The sequence below is a fragment of the Scyliorhinus torazame genome, chromosome 5 (assembly GCF_047496885.1).
Source record: "Scyliorhinus torazame isolate Kashiwa2021f chromosome 5, sScyTor2.1, whole genome shotgun sequence".
Lineage (NCBI taxonomy): Eukaryota > Metazoa > Chordata > Chondrichthyes > Carcharhiniformes > Scyliorhinidae > Scyliorhinus > Scyliorhinus torazame.
In genome coordinates, this window is record NC_092711.1 from 164,994,035 (window position 1) to 165,013,007 (window position 18,973).

Below are 18,973 nucleotides of genomic sequence, written 5' to 3' on the forward strand. Positions count from 1 at the left end.
ACGATACCCGTTTCCCCACCAGTATTGCCACCCCTCTATTTTTCGCATCTAAGCCTGAGTGGAATACCTGTCCCACCCATCCTTTCCTTAATCTGGCCTGATCCGCCAATTTCAGGTGCGTCTCCTGAAGCATAACCACATCCGCCTTCAGTCTCTTTAAGTGCGTAAATACCCTTGCTCTCTTAATCGGCCCATTCAAACCACTCACGTTCCACGTGATCAACCGGGTTGGGGGGCCCTTTACCCCCCCCCCCCCTCGTCGACTAGCCATCCCCTTTTTTAAACCAGCTCCTCACCCGGGTCCCACGCACCCGTCTGTCCCCCAGACGGCGCCCTCCCGTCCCGACCACCCCATCTCGTATCAGCTCCCCCCTACCCTCAGCAGCAGCAACCCAGTTAATTCCCCCCCCCCTTGCCGGCTAGATTCCCCTCTAGCTTGATTGCTCCCCCCATATTGCTTCCGGGAGCCAGCAAACTCTGGCTGACCTCGGCTTCCCCCGTTTATCCTTGGCCTCCCTGCGTGTGAGGCCCCTTCCTTCCTGCGCCCATTTTGCCCGCCGCAATTTCCATATCGCGGGAAAAAACCCGCGCTTCCCTTGCGGCCCCGCCCCTAATGGCGCAGTTCCCTTGTTCCCCTTCCCCACCGGCACCCACATTTCTTCGTGTGTGTCCCCTCGGGGGGGGGGGGGGAAATTCCCCCGTCTAACATTGTTACAGATTAGCCCTCCCCTCTCCCCACTTTACATTTCTGTGCCACCACCTCGCTACCTCTTTCCAAACATCAATTCCTCAAGTCTAGTCCAATTTCTCTTCTTGAATAAATGTCCATGCCTCCTCTGCCGTCTCGAAGTAGTGGTGTTTGCCCTGGTGTGTGACCCACAGTCTTGCCAGTTGCAGCATTCCGAATTTTACTTTCTTCCTGTGGAGCACCGCCTTGGCCCGATTAAAACTCGCCCTCCTTCCCGCCACCTCCGCACTCCAATCTTGATATACGCGTATCACCGCGTTCTCCCACCTGCTACTCCGTGTCTTCTTAGCCCATCTCAGGACCATCTCCCTGTCCTTGTAGCGGTGGAACCTCACCATTATTGCTCGCGGTGTTTCCCCTGCCTTTGGTCTTCTCACGAGGACCCGGTACGCTCCCTCCACTTCCAGGGGGCCCGTCGGGGCCTCAGCTCCCATTAAAGTATGGAGCATCGTACTCACATACGCCCCAACATGAGCTCCCTCTGTCCCTTCGGGAAGACCCAAAATCCTTAGATTCTTCCTCCTCGAGCTGTTCTCCAGGGCTTCCAGCCTTTCTATGCATCTCTTGTGAAGTTCCTCGTGCGTCTCCGTCTTCACCACCAAACCCTGTATCTCGTCTTCGTTCTCGGCTGCCTTTGCCTTCACTCCACGGAGCTCCATCGCCTGGATCTTTTGTGTCTCCTTCAATCCCTCGATTGCCAGTAACATCGGCGCCAGCAGCTCTTTCTTGAGCTCCTCCACACATCGTCGGAGGAACTCCTGCTGTTCTGGGCCCCATACCATCTGGGCTCCCTCAGCCGCCATCTTGCTTCTCCCTTCTCTTCTCGGCCGCTGCTCCAGAGGATCCTCCGCAATCTGGCCACTACTGTTGTTTCTTTCCATCCACACCCGGGGGGGACTCCTTTCTTTGTCACCTCCATAAGACCATAAGACATAGGAGCGGAAGTAAGGCCATTCAGCCCATCGAGTCCACTCCGCCATTCAATCATGGCTGATTTCAACTCCATTTACCCGCTCTCTCTCCATAGCCCTTAATTCCTCGAGAAATCAAGAATTTATCAACTTCTGTCTTAAAGACACTCAACGTCCCGGCCTCCACCGCCCTCTGTGGCAATGAATTCCACAGACCCACCACTCTCTGGCTGAAGAAATTTCTCCTCATCTCTGTTCTAAAGTGACTCCCTTTTATTCTAAGGCTGTGCCCCCGGGTCCTAGTCTCCCTGCTAATGGAAACAACTTCCCTACGTCCACCCTATCTAAGCCATTCATTTTCTTGTAAGTTTCTATTAGATCGCCCCTCAACCACCTAAACTCCAATGAATATAATCCCAGGATCCTCAGGTGTTCATCATATGTTAGGCCTACCATTCCTGGGATCATCCGTGTGAATCTCCGCTGGACCCGCTCCAGTGCCAGTATGTCCTTCCTGAGGTGTGGGGCCCAAAATTGCTCACAGTATTCTAAATGGGGCCTAACTAATGCTTTATAAAGCTTCAGAAGTACATCCCTGCTTTTATATTCCAAGCCTCTTGAGCTGAATGACAACATTGCATTTGCTTTCTTAATTACGGACTCAACCTGCAACCTCACACTGGGTTTGGCCGTAAAGAATTTCCGTTGGGGCTCCCGATAGGAGCCCAAAAGTCCGTTAAAACGGGAGGTGCCGAAACGTGCGGCTTAGCTGGTCATCGCCGCAACCGGAAATCTCCATTTGTGTTATTGATATTTAGAAATCTGCCTTTGGGTGGCATGGTGGCCCAGTGGATAGCACTGTTGTCTCACGGCACCAAGAACCTGAGTTCGATCCTGGCCCCGGGTCACTGTCCATGTGGAGTTTGCACATTCTCCTAGTGACTTGTGGGTCTCAGATCCACAACCGAACTTGATGTGCAGCATTGGTGAATTGGCCACGCTCCACTGCCCCTTAATTAGAAAAAAATAATTTATTAAACAAAGAAACAGAAATCTGTCAGTCTCTGCTTTAAACACACTCAGTGACTGAGCTCCCACAGCCCTCTGGGGTAGAGAATTCCAAAGATTCACAACCCTCTGAGTAAAGAAATGTCTCCTCCGAGACCAATCCTAAGTGCATTCCCCCTTAGTTTGAAATTGTGTCCCCTGGTTCCAGATTCCCCAACCAGGGGAAACATCTCACCTGCATCTTCCCTGTCTATTTCTTTATGGATTTTGTAAGTTTCAATGAAATCCCCTCTCATTCCTTGAAACTCCAAAGAAAAGAGGCCTAGTTTCCCCAATCTCTCTTCATAGGACAGTCCTGCCAAACCCGGAACAAGTCTGGTGAAACTTTGTTGCTGTTCCACTGTGGCAATACCTTTCCTAAGGTAAGGGGAGTAAAACTGCACACATTACTCCAGCTGTGGTCTAAGCATTTCATAATGATCGATGTCATTGAGGCACATTGCCTGGTTCTTCTTTGGCACTGGTATGATGGTGGTCTTCTTGAAGCAGGTGGGAACCTCAGAACGGAGTAGGGAGAGGTTGAGGATGTCCGCGAACACACCCGCCAGTTGGTCCGCACAGGATCTGGGTGCATGGCAGGGATCCCGTCAGGACCTGTCGCTTTCCGAGGGTTCACTTTCAAGAAGGCCAATCTGACTTCGGAGGCTGTGAAGGTGGGCATGGGCGTGTCCAGGGCTGCTGGGGCAGATGACAGAGGTTTGTTGGTTTCCTGCTCGAAATAAGCATAGAATGCATTGCGTTTGTCAGGAAGGGGTGCACTGTTGCTAAAGATTCTACTCGGCTTTGCTTTTTAGCGCATTATGTTGTTTAAGCCTCGCCACAATCGATGAGAGTCCATGATTCTCGCTTAGTCTGGACAACTCTTCTGTTGTCGCTTGGCATCCCTGTTGGCTTTGCAGGGGTTCCTAGATCTTTTTGTATAGGTCACGGTTGCCTGACTTGAATGCCTCAGACGTGGCCTTCAGTCGGGAGTGAATCTCCCGATTAAACCATGGTTTCTGGTTGGGTAACGTACGTACTACCTTCTTTGACACACAATCCTCCACACACTTGCTGAAGTCTGTGATGGTGCTGGCATACTCGTTTAGGTTAACTGCCGAGTTCTTGAATATGGACCAGTCGCATCGGAGCTCTTCTGTTGCCTCAGACCAGCATTTGCACAACTTTCATAACCAGATTCTCCAGCTTAAGTTTCTGCTTGTACGCCAGGAGAAGGAGCACCATCTTGTGGTCCGATTTTCCAGCAGTGCAGTCAGGGGATGGATCATCAGGCGCCCTTGATGTTTGTGTGGCAGTGGTCAAGGATGTTGGGGCCCCTGTTGGGACAGGAGATGTGTTGGTGGAATTTTGGCAGTACACTCTTGAGGTTGGCCTGGTTAAAGTCCCCGGCCACGATGAACAAGGCCGCCGGGTATTCTGCTTCATTGTTATTTATAGCGGTTACAATTCATCAAGCGCCTTCTTCACTTCCGCCTGGGGTGGGATGTAGACCGCCGTGATGATGGCAGAAGTGAACTCCGTGGAAGGTAGTATGGACGGTACTTCACAGTCGGGTATTCCAGATCCGGGGAGCAGTAGTTCGTCAGGGTCGCCACATCCGAGCACCAGTTGACGAGGAGACAAACCCCTCCACCCACTCCAGGTTTAGTCCTGGATGTGATTAACAGCAGGAATAACAGCAGAATCCAACCCGTCATCACTTGTGAACCCTTTGGTGTCTCAGCATGTTGGACGACTGAGTGAATCCCTCCCCACAGTGAGTGTAGGGGATTGGCTTCCTTTCAGTGTGAACTCGCTGGTGTCTCCGCAATGTGGGTGATGTTTGAAATCTCTTTGTGCAGTGAGAGCAGCTGAACAGTTTCTCCTCAGTGTGAATGCGCTGGTGCAACATCAGTACCCGAGAGCTTTTAAACCCACTCCCACAGTCGGAGCATTTAAAGGGTCTCTCATTGGTGTGAGTGACATTGTGTTTCAGCAGGTTGGATAATTGAGCAAATCCCTTATCACACACAGTGCAGATGAACGGCTTCTCCCCGGTGTGAACTCTCTGGTGTCTCTGCAGGCTGGACAACCGAGTGAATCCCTTCCCACAGTCAGAGCAGGTGAACGGCCTCTCCCCGGTGTGAACTCGTTCGTGTTGCCGGAGGCTGCCAATGTCAGTGAATCCCTTTTCACACTGAGAGCAAGTGAAAGACCTCTCTCCAGTGTGAACTCGTTCGTGTCTCCGCAGGCTGCCAATGTCACTGAATCTCTTTTCACACTGAAAGCAGGTGAAAGGCCTTTCTCCAGTGTGAACTCGTTCGTGTCTCCGCAGGCTGCCAATGTAATTGAATCTCTTTTTACACTGAGAGCAGGTGAAAGGCCTCTCCCCAGTGTGAACTCGTTCGTGTCTCCGCAGGCTGCCCATTTCAGTGAATCCCTTTTCACACTGAGGGCAGGTGAAAGGCCTTTCTCCAGTGTGAACTCGTTCGTGTCTCCGCAGGCTGCCAATGTAATTGAATCTCTTTTTACACTGAGAGCAGGTGAAAGGCCTCTCTCCAGTGTGAACTCGTTCGTGTTGCCGCATGTTGCCAATAACATTGAATCTCTTTTCACACTGAGGGCAGGTGAAAGGTCTCTCTCCAGTGTGAACTCGTTCGTGTTTCCGCAGGCTACTAATGGCAGTGAAATCCTTTTCACACTGAGAGCAGGTGAAAGGCCTCTCCCCAGTGTGAACTCGTTCGTGTTTCCGCAGGTTGCCAATGCCATTGAATCTCTTTTCACACTGAAAGCAGGTGAAAGGCCTCTCTCCAGTGTGAATTCGTTCGTGTGTCCGCAGATTGCTAATGTTAGTGAATCCCTTTTCACACTGAGAGCAAGTGAAAGGCCTCTCCCCAGTGTGAACTCGTTCGTGTCTCCGCAGGTTGCTAATGTCAGTGAATCCCTTTTCACACTGAAAGCAGGTGAACGGCCTCTCTCCGGTGTGACTGCGTTGATGCCTTTCCAGCCCGTACGAGCCTTTGAACCCCTTCCCACAATCCTCACATTTCCATGGTTTCTCCATGGTCCGGGTGATCTTGCATCTCACCACGTTGGACGATCAGTTGAAGCCTCGTCCACACACAGAACACCTATATAGTCTCTCCCTGCTGTGAATGGTGTAGTATTTTTTCAGGCTGTGTCACTGGTTAAAGCTCTTTCCACAGTCAGTGCTCTCTAACAGTCTTACACGGGTGTCTGTGTGTGTCTCAGTGCTTTTCCAGACACACTGATGTTTAAAATCTCTTGAAGCAGACAGAATAGACAAACATTTCTCCTTCTAGATTCAAAGGCCAATGATCCCAAGAATGGAGTGACTCAGTCAGTTCTTGACGTGATATTTAGTTTGAGATCTCGGCCTCAAACTCCTCTTGTTCGAACTTCCTGCAAACAGATTTTACAATAGTAATCATTGTTAGTACAGGACAGAAACTCAGAACAGACAATTCTAGTTTCTATCGAACATTCTTTCCTCTCTCTTTCCCTGAAATGCTCTAAATCTCAATCCCACACACTCTCCCTCCATTCTCACTCTGCTGTATCTAATATTCCCCCTCCCAATTCTCCTGAAGGTGCCGATTCAGGCTGATTGACAAATCCAAGCTCACTGCTTCCTACCCTGGACAGAGAGACCTATATTCACTTACTTTCCCTCCCAATTTTCCTGAAGGTGCTGATCAACAAATCTAAACTCACTAAAACCTGTACAAGAGTAGAGAATCTCCATATAAATACATTTACTGATTAGAGATAGGGAAATTCTGAGGAAGAACTTTATTTAGTCATGGAGTGGTCATGACAGGGAACTCACTACCCACAAGGGTTGTGGAAGTCGAGATGATCAATAATTCAAAATAATATATGAAGAAAATAAGCTTTCAGGGGAACAGGGATATCGAGGGGGAATGGGACTGACTGGATTGCTGTACAGAGAGTCAGCATTGACTTGAGTTCCCAAATGGATTCCATAAGTGCTGCAATGACTGTATGACTGGAAATATATAACGTAGGTAGAACTAATAATACATGTATTTCATTACAGAACCATCAATAATATATCTAATACATTCCATACAACACTAGATATATCTCTGTGCAATATAACATTTTTAAAAATTCATTTACGGGATGTGAGAGTCGCTGGTTCAGCCAGCATTTATTGCCCATCCCTAGTTGCCCTTCAGAAGGTGGTGATGAGTTGCCTTCTTGAACCGCTGCAGTCCTTGAGTTATAGGTACACACCCTGTGCTGTCAGGGAAGGAGTTACAGGATGTCGCCCCAGCAACAATGAAGGAAGGGCGATATATTTCCAAGTCTGTCTGGTGAGTGACTTGGAGGTGAACCTCCAGGTAGTGGGGTTCTCAACTATCTGCTGCTCTTGGCCTTCTAGATAGTAGTGGTTGTGGGTTTGGAAGGTGCTGTCGGAGGAACCTTGGTGACTTACTGCAGTGTATCTTGTCGATGGTATACACGGCTGCCACTGTTCGTCGGTGGTGGAGTGTTTGAATATTCATGGAATGTGGAGCAGTCAAGCGGGCTGCTTTGTTCTGGATGGTGTAGAGCAGCATGTTGGAGCTGCACTCAACCAGGCAAGTAGTGATTATTCTGTTACATGCCTGACTTGTGCCTTGTAGATGGTGGAGAGGCTTTGGGGGTCAGGAGGTGTGTTACTCGCTGTAGCCTTTGGCCTGCCCTGGTGGCCACCATATTAATATGGCTAGTCCAGTTCAGTTTCTGATCAATGATAACCCTCAGGATGTTGGTTGTGGAGGATTCACCAATGCTAATGTCAAGGGGCAGTGGTTAGATCCTCCTTCGTAGGAGATGGTCGTTGCCTGGCGCTTGTGTAGCACAAATGTGATTTGCCACTTATCAGCCAACATCTGGATACTGTGCAGGACATGCTGCATTTGGACATGGACTGCTTCATTATCTGAGGAGTCATGAATGGTGCTAAAGATTGTGCAGTCATCCACAAACATCCCCACTTCTGGCCTTATGATGAAAGGTAGGTCATTGATGAAGCAGCTAAAGATGGTTGGGCCTAGGAGTGTGCCCTGAGGAACTCCTGGAGCTGAGATGATTGACCTCCAACCACTACAACCATCTTTTTTTGTGCCAGGTATGACTCCAACCAGCGGAGAGTTTCCCCCGATTCCCACTGACTCCAGTTTAGCTGGGGCTCCTTGATGCCATAGTCGGTCAAATGCTGCCCTGATACCAAGGGCAGTCACTCTCACCTCTGGCATTCAGCTCTTTTGTCCATGATTGAACCAAGGCTGGAATGAGGACAGGAGCTGAGTGACCCTGGTGGAACCCAAACTGAGCGTCCGTGAGCAGGTTTTGCTGAGTAAGTACCACTTGATAGCGCTGTTAATGACCCCTTCCATCACTTTGCTGATGGTGGAGAGTATTCCGACAGGAAAGTAATTGGTTTGGTTTGTCCTGTTTACTGTTCCCTTTAATGTCAGCCATCTCCTGGGGAAACCAGCCCTTTAAATGTGAACATTAGGAAAGAGACCATCATTTTAGCCAGACAAATAAATGTGTCAAGCTGAGGGAGCAAAGGATGTCAATGTCTTTCAGAGAGAGAGACCTGGGCCAAGCTTTTCAGAGTCTGCACCCTCCCTGGATTGACTTCCTTTCCCTTCAGTTGCTGCAAGTGACCAATTGAAGGTCAGAATGAGACAAGAAATGGAAAGGGGGAGAAAAGAAAGTGTTTTACTCACAGATGTTGGAGACAGGAGGACATTTCAGTCTGTGTGAAGCCCAATCTCCTTTCACATGAAGCCCGCGCTGATTGGAGGACCAGCGTCCTTCCGGTCCTAACTCTATCCATTAGCCAACACCTCACAGGAAGGGCAGGGGCTGGGCTTTCCTCCACACATGCGCAGCTTCCCCTCACCCTTGGACATGCGCAGTACCTGATCACCCGCCCGTGCGGCGGATAGAGCGGGTTCCCCAGCGCGGGGGATTGTGGGAGCTACGGCCGACACTGTCCAAACTCCTGGGGTGAAAAGTGGAGGAGGCTTGGGCGGTTGTGTGCGAGCTTGGTGTCCGCCCCCGGGCCGATTCGAAAGGCAGGCCGCCTCTGGGAGCTTCCTGGATGGGGTGAAACAGCAACTCGGCGCCCATTGCTCCTGGTCCCCGAGGGAAGGGGAGAAGACCGGTTTTGGAGTACTGCGACCAGTCGTGTTTCAAGTCAGCGGTTGAGCTGCGGAGACGCTGCTTTGGACTGCGAGGTTTGCTGTCGGCGGGTTTGAGTTCGCCCAATGGAGGACAAAGGAATGGAGGAAGGATGGCAGCTGGATAGGCTGCTGGAAATGGCGGGTCAGAACCGGGAGTGGATACCCGATGGGCGGCCCGCGGCCTGCAGCCGGGGTGGGTTGCTGCCGTTCCTGGGGTCTCCAGGGGTTCGGCCCCCCTGGACGCCCTGTGGGCGGTTGGGACTGACTCTGGGACTTTCTTCCCTGTTGTCGACTGTTGCCAACATTGGAGCGACTCTGGCCGCTGCCATTGGAGGACTTTGAGGACATGTTGTTCCTTGTGAAATTTCGGCTGGAGCGCTGGGGTCATGATGTGGAACGTGCAAAATTAATGGACTCTTTTTTTATGGACTTTTCTATGAGTACTAAGGGATTTTGTTTTCATGTTTTCTTTGCTTTCGTTTTCTTTAGCAGCCTATGACATTCAACTCATTTCGGGTTTCCCTGAAATGGTAATTAGTAATTGTGGTGGAACGCTAGTTGGTGCAAAACTGCTCTCCCTCCGAATGGTCCCGAGCCTTTGGGCGGGGTCCACAGGAGGGGGGAACCCTCTCTCCTCCGCTGCGCCCGGGTCTGGCTCTCCGGTGGTCTGTGCTCTTAGCGAGGAGGGGCCTTTCCCCCGGGGTGTCGGCTGCAGGGCGGGGTGAACGGGGGTGGGTGAGCGGGGATTAGTGTTCGGTGATTGATTCTATCCTGTTAAATCTTTTCTGGGGTGAATTGAGGCCTGGTGCCTGATGATTGGGTTTGATATGACACTGTTAAAATGTATCGAGGCCCTGTGGGTCATACTTGTTTCCGAAGCGGCCGTATTGTATCGGGGCCTTGTGCCTCGCGACTGCTTGTCTTATGTGTTTAGAGGCCGTTACCTCGAAATGTACTCGTGTCTTGTGGTTTTTTTGTTCCTTTTTTCTTTGGAATGGTCGTTGGGTTTCGAGGCCTTGTGCCTCACGACTGTTCGTGTTATGTGACTGTCCGATTGTTACTTGAACTATGTGTAGGGCCTGTGCCTTGTGGCTGGTTGTGATAAGTGACTGGTTAATTGGTATCTGGAAACGAATTTCGGCCCTGCGCCTTGCAGCTGTTTGTGTTCAATGACTGTTACAACGTTATTGTGAAATGTAATTGGGCCTTGTGCCTTGCAGCTGTTTTGTGTTAAGTGACTGTTTAATCATCAATTTGACGTGTGTTTAATCGTCAATTTGAAGTGTAATGAGGCCTGGAGCCTTGTAAATTGGTTTCTGTAATAATTGTGACGACAATAAAAGAGTTACTCACAGATGTTGGAGACAGGAGGAAGGTTCAGTCTGTGACGTCCAAGCTCCATTCACACAAAGCCCGCGCGGATTGCCTTGGAGGACCAGAGTCCTTCCGGTCATCCAACCCTTCCCATTGGTCAACGCCTCAGCAGGAAGGTCAAGGGTGAGCTTTCCCTCGCACATGCGCATTCTCTCCCTCAGACATGCGCAGTCCCGGGGTGGGGAGAGGGGAATCACCGAGAGACTTCTTGTTCTGGCCGCAGCCGGTTGCCTGGAAACCTTGTCTCGAGGAGGGGGAACAATGAGTGAGGCGGAGGAAAGTTGTTGACCAATGGGAAGAGTTGGTGAACCGGAAGGACTCTCTTCCACCATCCAATTACCTTCCCGTTTTCTGAATGCGGAAGCTGGACAATGAGCAAAACTGGGGCCTCACACAGACTGAAAACTTGTTTTTGTCGCCAACATCTGTGAGTAAAACAGTTTCTTTTCTCCCCCCTTTCCATTTATTTTCTCATTCTCACCTTCAATTGGTCACTTGTAGCAAAGGAAGTGAATCCAGGGAGGGCGCAGACTCGGCAAAGCTTGGCCCAGGTCCCTCTCTCTCTCTGAAACACATTGACATCCTTTGCTCCCTCAGCTTCACACATTTATTTGTCTGGCTAAAAGGATGGTCTCTTTCCTAATATTCACAATAAAGGGCTAGTTTCTCCAGGTGATTGCTGACATTTAAGGGGACAGTAAATTAATACCAGACAGGCATGTCTTATATGGTACACATCAGATATATTATTTATGGTTCTGCGATAAAGTGCAATCCAGTCATCTCTTCCCTTGGAGGGTTATTAGTCTCTGGATTTCTCTTCCACAGGGACCAGTGGGGTGTGGAGTCATTGAATATATTCACAGATGAGTTGGACAGATTTTTAATTACTTGTTATGTTTTAAATAATTTTTAAACTATGAATGCAACAGAGTAACAGAAAAAATCGTGGCAAATGGGTACAGAGCAGAACAAGAGATATTGCCAACATACATCCAAGCAACACATTGCAGAATTAATTTGGAACAGGATATTTGAGGGAGCAGAGCCTCGAGATGAAATGCCAGATTAATTGAAGAACCAGTTTACAGGTTAAAGTCGTGAGTGGGGAAAGAGGGCAAGATTATATAACAATTCAGTTTGTAAACCCCAAAATATTACAAGCAGACTAACAGCATAATCAAATTAAAATGAATAACACAACACGGATAACATAGAACTATAGTGCAGAAGGCCATTCGCCCCTTCAAGTCTGCACTGAGTCTCAGAAAAAGCATTTCACTGAGGCCCATTCCCCATCCTATCCTCGTAACCCGTTGCATTGATCATGGTCAACCCAGCTAACCTACACATCTTTGATACTAAGGGGCAAATTAGCGTGACCAATCCACTTTCACTGCTCATCTTTGGACAGTGGGAGGAAACCGGAGCACCCGGAGGAAACACACGAAGACACGAGGAGAATATGCAAACTCCACACAGACAGCCACCCAAGGCTGGGATTGAACCTGGGTCCCTGGCGCTGAGGTAGCAGCACTAATCACTGTGCCCTACTCCCGGCCTAAGTTGAATTGAATTCACTCATGGAAAGCCCAGGAGGAGCAAGTCAGTCAAATGTAGGAGTCCCATCCTTTACCCAATGCATAAGACTCAGAATGAATCACGGACATTAAAAATTGCATGGAGATGCATTCCATAATCAGCCTATGCTGGTTTTGGATCGAGAGAGAACTGACTGGTCTGCTTCTGTATTGAGCCAGATGAATGTTGGCTCCATCCTAACCCAATCCCTTATGAACCTAAGATGAGAGGCCAATTGATGAAGCCTGATTTTCGGAAGACCATACCCTCCCTTATCTTGGTGATTGGAGCTGAACAAACATTTTGTTCCAGGTAGAGTTATAGATGTTTACAGCATGGAACCAGGCCCTTCGGCCCAGCTTGTCCATGCCGCCCAGTTTCTATCACTAAGCTAGTCCCACTTGCCAGCATTTGGCCCATATCCCTCTACCCACCCTGCCCATGTAACTATCTAACTGCTTTTTAAAGGACAAATTTGTACCCGCCTCTACACTGAAAGAAGGTAAAATCTCTGCTCCTCAGGTGCAAAGTGCTCTAAACACCTACATAACCCACCTTCTCACGGTTATGATCCCGGACCAGACCCCAACAGTGGCTCGGATACTGGGCACAAACCCCAATATTTTATTTGTGTTTTGTCAGACTGTGAGGCAAGGATACCTCACTCCAGGAGTGATTTCACACAAAATAGGGCCATGCTATGTGAAAACAAACTTTATTATTGACACAATATTCAAATATATAACATCACACCAGAAAACAGCTGACAATTAGCCCTTAAACAATGCTAATCAATACAGTGAATACAGTAACCCTTAACTGCTACCTTTATTCCCACTCAAACAGCAAAAACACATCTCAGCTCTCAATCCACCGTTAAACACAGTTAGCCCTCAGCAATACCTGCTTTACACAGATGTTCTTTGAGAAAGAGAGCTCTTGTGTCACCACTTTAAAGACAAGATCTCAAACCTGTCAGAACCATGAAGAAACTTGGGAAGCTGTTTCAGCTTGTTTCAGCTTGCCTTCGAATGACACTCTTCTGAACTGCTTGGAAAGAAACTGCTAATCTAGCTGCAGACATATATTTTCAACTGAACTGAGATGCTTGACCTCTGCTCACATCTTGAACTAATCCTCAACTAAAACACTGCTTTGCTGCAAAAAGCCTGAAACAGTGGCTCCTCCCAGTACTGACATCATCTTACCAAGCTGAAATCTAATTAACTCCACAGGGAATCCCCTTCATCCAAACATCATTCCATTAGCCCACACTTTTTACGATGCTTTAATTACACCTCTGGATGCAAAACTTAGTTGTCCTTCAAAAAGAATAAATTTAGAGTACCCAATTCTTTTTTTTCCAATTAAGGGGCAATTTAGCGTGGCCAATTCACCGACCCTGCACATCGTTTTACATTGTGGGGGTGAGACCCAAGCTGGCACAGGGAGAATGTGCAGATTCCACATGGACAGTGACCCGGGGCCAGGATCGAACCCAGGTCCTCGGCACTGAGGGGCAGCAGTGCTAACCACTGCGCCACCGTGCTGCCCCCGGCAATGAATTTAAAGACAATGTGGTGAAGCTTTGGGATTCTCTGCCCCAGAGGACTGTGGAGCCTCAGTCATCAAGTATTTTTAGACCAAGAGTGATAGGTTTCTCGATATTGAAGATATCGAGGGATATGGGGGATAGTGTGGAAAAATGGTGCTGAGGTAGATCCGCCAATGATCTCATTGAATGGTCGAGTAGGCTTGATGGGCTGAATGGCCGACTGCAGCTCCTATTTGTTATGATCTGTGTGAAGGACAGGAAGCAGTGAGCAGGGATCTGTCAATCAGCCTGAATCAGCACCTTCAGGAGAATTGGGAGGGTGAATATTAGATACAGCAGAGTGAGAATGGAGGGAGAGTGTGTGGGATAGAGATTTACAGCTTTTGGGGAACGAGAGAGGAAAGACTGTTTCACAGAAATTAAAATAATCTGCTCTGAATTTCTCTCCTGGACTGATTGTGATGTCTTTTGTAAACTCCAAAGGAGAGGATTTACAGACAGAAATCTCAAACATCACGTCTGGATCTGACAGAGTCACTCGGTTCATCGGCCATTAAATCTAGAAGGAGAAATGTTTGCCTGGCCTGTTGACTTCAACAAAGTTTAAACATCAGTGTGACTGGAAAAGCACCGAGACACACACACCCGGGTGAGAGTGTTCCAGAGCACTGACTGTGGAAAGAGCTTTAACCAGTTACACAGCCTGAAAAATCATCTCACCATTCACAGCGGGGAGAGACCGTACACGTGTTCTGTGTGTGAACAAGGCTTCAAGTGATTGTCCGACCTGGAGAGACACGAGGAGACCCAAAACATGAAGAAACCGTGGAAATGTGGGGACTGTGGGAAGGGATACAGATCCCCATCTGTGCTGGAACTTCACCGACGCAGTCACACTGGGGAGAGGCCATTCACCTGCTCTCCGTGTGGGAAGGGATTCACTGAAATATCCAATCTGAGGAAACACCAGCGAGTTCACACTGGGGAGAAACCATTCACTTGCTCTCAGTGTGAGAAGGGATTCACACGGTTGGACAGCCTGAAGTCACACCAGCGAATTCACACTCTGGAGAAGCCGTTCACCTGCTCTCAGTGTGGGAAGGGATTCACTAAATTATCCAGCCTGCAGACACACCAGCGAGTTCACACTGGGGAGAGGCCGTTCACCTGTTCTCAGTGTGGGAAGGGATTCTGTGTTTCCTCGTCCCTGCTGAGACACCAACAAGTTCACAATTGATTACAGTGATGGATTCTACTGTTATTGTTTCTGCTTCAATTACACCCAGGGCTGCATTTCGTTCTCTCTTCTCTTTCAGTGAATCTGAGACAGGAAAAGTGATGCAACTGTGGCGAACAAGAAATATTAAAAATTCATTAGATCAAAGGAAGAGGTTCTTAAAATGGCCAAAATAAGTGTAAGCTTAAGGATTGTGAACTTGTTTTAGAATTCAGCAAAGAAGGATTAATAAACTGATCAAGAGAAAATAGAATATGAGAGCAAACTGGCGAGAAACATAAAAACCGACTGGAAAAGCTCCTATGGGAATGTGAACAGGAAAAGATTAGCAAAGACCAATGTGGGTCCATTCCAGGCAGAGACAGGAGAGTTTATAATGGGCAATAAGGAAATGGCAGAGAAATTAAACAATGTGTGTCTGTTTCACAGAGGAAGATACAGAAATCGTCCCAAAAACACGAGAGAACCAAGGAACTCGTGAGCAGGAGGGACTGAAAGAGATTAGTATTGGTGAAAAAGTAGTACTGGAGAAATTAATGGGATTGAAAGTTAATAAATCCCCAAAAGCTGATGCTCCACATTCCAGAGTGTTAAAAGAGGTGGCTGTAGAGATAGTGGATACATTGGTGATCATCTTTCAAAATTCTATAGATTCTGGAATGGTTCCTGCAGATTGCAAGGTGGTAAATGTAACCCCACTGTGTAAGGAGGGAAAGAGAAAACAGAGAACCACAGACATTAGCCTGACATCAGTAGGAGGGCAAATGCTACAATCTATTATAAAGGTGTGATAACATACGAATTAGGAGCAGGGGTAGGCCACTCGGCCCCTCGAGCCTGCTCCACCATTCAATAAGTTCACGGCTGATCTGATTGTAACCTCAACTCCACATTCCCGGCGACCCCCGCGATAACCTTTCACCTTCTTATCAAGAATCTATCCAGCTCTGTCTTAAAAATATTCACAGACTCTGTTTCCACTGCCCTTTGAGGAAGAGTGTTCCAAAGACTCGCGACCCTCGGAGAGAAAAAGTTCTCCTCTGCCTTAAGTGGACAAGTTATTAGTTTTAAAGTGACTCCAATTTCTAGATTCTCCCACACGAAGAAACATCCTTTCCACATCAAGGCCCCTCAGCATCTTCTCCGGTTCAATCAAGTCACCAAAACTCTTATCGGACACAAGCCCAGCCTGTCCAATCATTCCTCATAAGACCAGCCTCCAATTCCAGGTATGAGTCCAGTAAACCTTCTCTGAACTGCTTCCAACACATTTACATCATCCCTTAAATGAGAGCAATACTGTACACAGTGCTCCAGATGTGGTCCCACCACAATGTCCTGTATAACTGAAGCATCACCTCCCTACTTTTATATTCAATTCCCCTCACAATAAACAATAACATTCTATTAGCTTTCCTAATTACTTGCTGTACCTGTATACTTGTCTTTTGTGATTCATGCTCTCGGACATCCAGATCCCTCTGAGTCTCAGAGCTCTGCAATCTCTCACAATTTAGATAATAAGCTTTATTATTCTTTGTGCCAAAATGGACAATGTCACATTTTCCCACATAATACTCAATTTTACAGATGTTTTCCGCACTCACTTAACCTATCTATATCCCTTTGTAACCTCCTTATGTCCTCTTCACAATTTACTTTCCTACCTATCTTTGTATCATTGGAACATAGGAGCAGGAGTTGGCCATTCAGCCCGTCGAGCCTGCTCCACCATTCAATACGATCATGGCTGATCATCCACTTCAATGCCTTTCCCCCCACACTATCCCCATATCCCTTTGTGTTATTGGTATTTAGAAATCTGTCAGTCTCTGCTTTAAACACACTCAATGACTGAGTTCCCACAGCCCTCTGGGGTAAAGAATTCCGAAGATTCACAACTTGTAGATTTCTATTGATCAAATGATTGCCCTGTTCTATTCCCGTATCCCTCTAGGTTTATTTCCCTCGAAGGCCCATCCAATTTCCTTTTGGAAACATTCCATCATCTCCGTTTCTACCCCGCTCCTCGGAAGTGAGTTTCAGGTAATTCCCAAATACTGCCAAACTCTGGTTCAAGTCTAAGATTTTCTTCAAATGTAAACAGGAATCAAAGGGCAAAGAAGGAGGCCATTAAGCCCACCATTCCCATGCTAGCTCTTTGAACGAACAGTCTAATTGGTCCCATCGCCCTACAAGTTTATTTTCCTGCAGAATCTGTCCAGTTCCCTTTTGAAAGTTACAGTAGAATTTACTTCCTGCACCATTGTCAGGCAGTGAATCCCAAATCACAACAAGTCATTCTGTTTTAAATCTAATACCTTCATGAGATACTGTGTTTGGATTTTCACAGGGTATTTGAAATGCAGTGAAAAACATGGTTGTTACATAAAATCAAGTCTCAGTCTTTATGAGTGATCTTCGTGAGTGGACCGAGTGTGATATATCCAAGTTTGACAAGTTGTAAAAATAAATTACATTTAATTGAGCGGCTCAGTAGTTAGCACTGTTGCCTCACCCCACCATGACCCACGTTCAATTCTGACCTTGGTCACTGTCTGTGTGGGGTTTGTACATTCTCCCGTGTCTGTGGGTTTCCACTGAGTGCTCTGGCTTCCTCCCACAGTCCTAAGATATATGGGTTAGGAGAATTGGCCCTGATAAATTGCCCCTCACTGTCCAGGGATGTGCACGTTAGGTTATGGGGTTACGGGTGAGTGGATAAAAGCTAATTACTGTGGATGCTGGGATCTGAAACAAAAGAGAAAATGCTGGACAATCTCAGCAGGTCTGGCAGCATCTGTAGGGAGAGAAAAGAGCTAACGTTTCGAGTCCAATGACTCTTTGTCAAAGCTAACAGACAGAGAAAGTGGGAAATATTACCCCGTTTCCCTGGGTTTCTGTGGCTATGACTCATCTTTCATTCTCCACAGTATAAATATTCCCCACATTCTCTGATTGTTAACTTTGACAAAGAGTCATTGGACTTGAAACGTTAGCTCTTTTCTCTCCCCACAGATGCTGCCAGACCTGCTGAGATTTTCCAGCATTTTCTCTTTCGTTACGGGTGCGTGGATATGGGTAGATTGCTCTTTGGAAGAGTCGGTGCCGACTCGATGGGCTGAATGGCATCCTTCTGCACTCAAGGGATTCTATATCTATTTCTACAACACCTTTCATGACCACACAATCTTCTAAAGCTTTTTACAGCCTTTGAAGTAGTTTTGAAGTTTAGTCACTGTTGTAATGTCGGAAATTCTGGGTATGCCTCATTAATAATATTTTGTTTAAAAGATCAATCACTCGTCCAACTTCACTGTTATAAGTAACAAGGTTAAGGAAGCCATGTTAAATTCTGAAACTGGACCTTTATTTTAAAAATTCATTCTGTATAAACCAAACTGTTTCTAGAAACTGCTGAATGAGGCGAAACTGTTTAAAGTAACATTGTTCCAAAATTTTGTAAAGCTACAGGGTATCATCCTGCCAAAGTCTGGCTCAAGTCTAAGACTCATTGTTCAATCCAATCAAAGTTAGTAAGAAAGAAAGTGATTGTCTTCCATAAAAGTCTTTTTCAACCAGTGGATATTGTATTAACCAAATGTATTAATTAAAGATCACTGTATTAATTAGCTACCAGTCAGTAACAGATGACTGATTCAGTAATGAGCCTTAATTGAGTTACAATAAAATAATCAATAATGAATCAGTAGTTACAGTAAGAGATTGAGTTTTATTTGCTGTAAAAATGTAAAAGCTTAATTGCTGTGCATGTGAAGAATGTGCAATGAGGATAAATGTACTGGAAAGAGAGACCTTCAACCTCTGATTAGCCTCAACATTTGAAACTGTATGAATAAGGGATTGTATAGAATCAGATAAAGGGATATTATGAAACCGTTCTATTGTATTCCTGTCTGAGATAATGAGAGACGGTGGTGTCAGTAATTAGGATCCAATTAAATTAATCTAGTGACCAAATTGACCAATTGTCATGTTACAACAGGCCCAACTCTGACGTGAGGTAATGGTCACTTGGGGACAAAAGTAGAGGTTCTGAAGGTCTTCCTTACTGGCCAAGTACTGAAGACTCCCGAGGCCGAGTTCCAAGGAAATTACTGTCAAAGAAGGAGCCAGACTCCCGAGGCTGAATCCCACAAGAATTACTGTCAAAGAAGGAGCCAGAGTGGGTTACGCTTCTACAGACTGATCACCCACATGAAGTTGGAAAAGTCAATGTCTTAAAGTTGTTCAGTAAACCTTTTTCATTTAATAAACTTATTTTTAAATTTA

At 47.1% G+C, this 18,973-nt stretch overlaps 1 protein-coding gene and 1 long non-coding RNA gene across 2 annotated transcripts; one reads left to right on the plus strand and one right to left on the minus strand.

Annotated features, from left to right (window-relative positions):
• Window positions 1-432: 432 nt before the first annotated feature.
• On the minus strand, window positions 433-10,484 carry LOC140420437 (uncharacterized). Its single transcript, XM_072504437.1, has 2 exons — window positions 10,287-10,484; window positions 433-6,129 (listed from the first exon to the last, which is right to left on the minus strand). Exon 2 carries the CDS (start codon window positions 5,768-5,770, stop codon window positions 4,424-4,426), a length of 1,347 nt encoding a protein of 448 aa, XP_072360538.1. The 5' UTR covers window positions 5,771-6,129; window positions 10,287-10,484; the 3' UTR covers window positions 433-4,423.
• Window positions 10,436-18,973, plus strand: LOC140420438 (uncharacterized). Its single transcript, XR_011946373.1, has 2 exons — window positions 10,436-10,734; window positions 18,687-18,973. It is a non-coding gene; the product is annotated as an uncharacterized lncRNA (long non-coding RNA).

Excerpts from the sequence above, each read along its gene's own strand:
- LOC140420437 (XM_072504437.1), bottom strand. The coding sequence starts at position 5,770 with ATGGAGAAACCATGGAAATGTGAGGATTGTGGGAAGGGGTTCAAAGGC.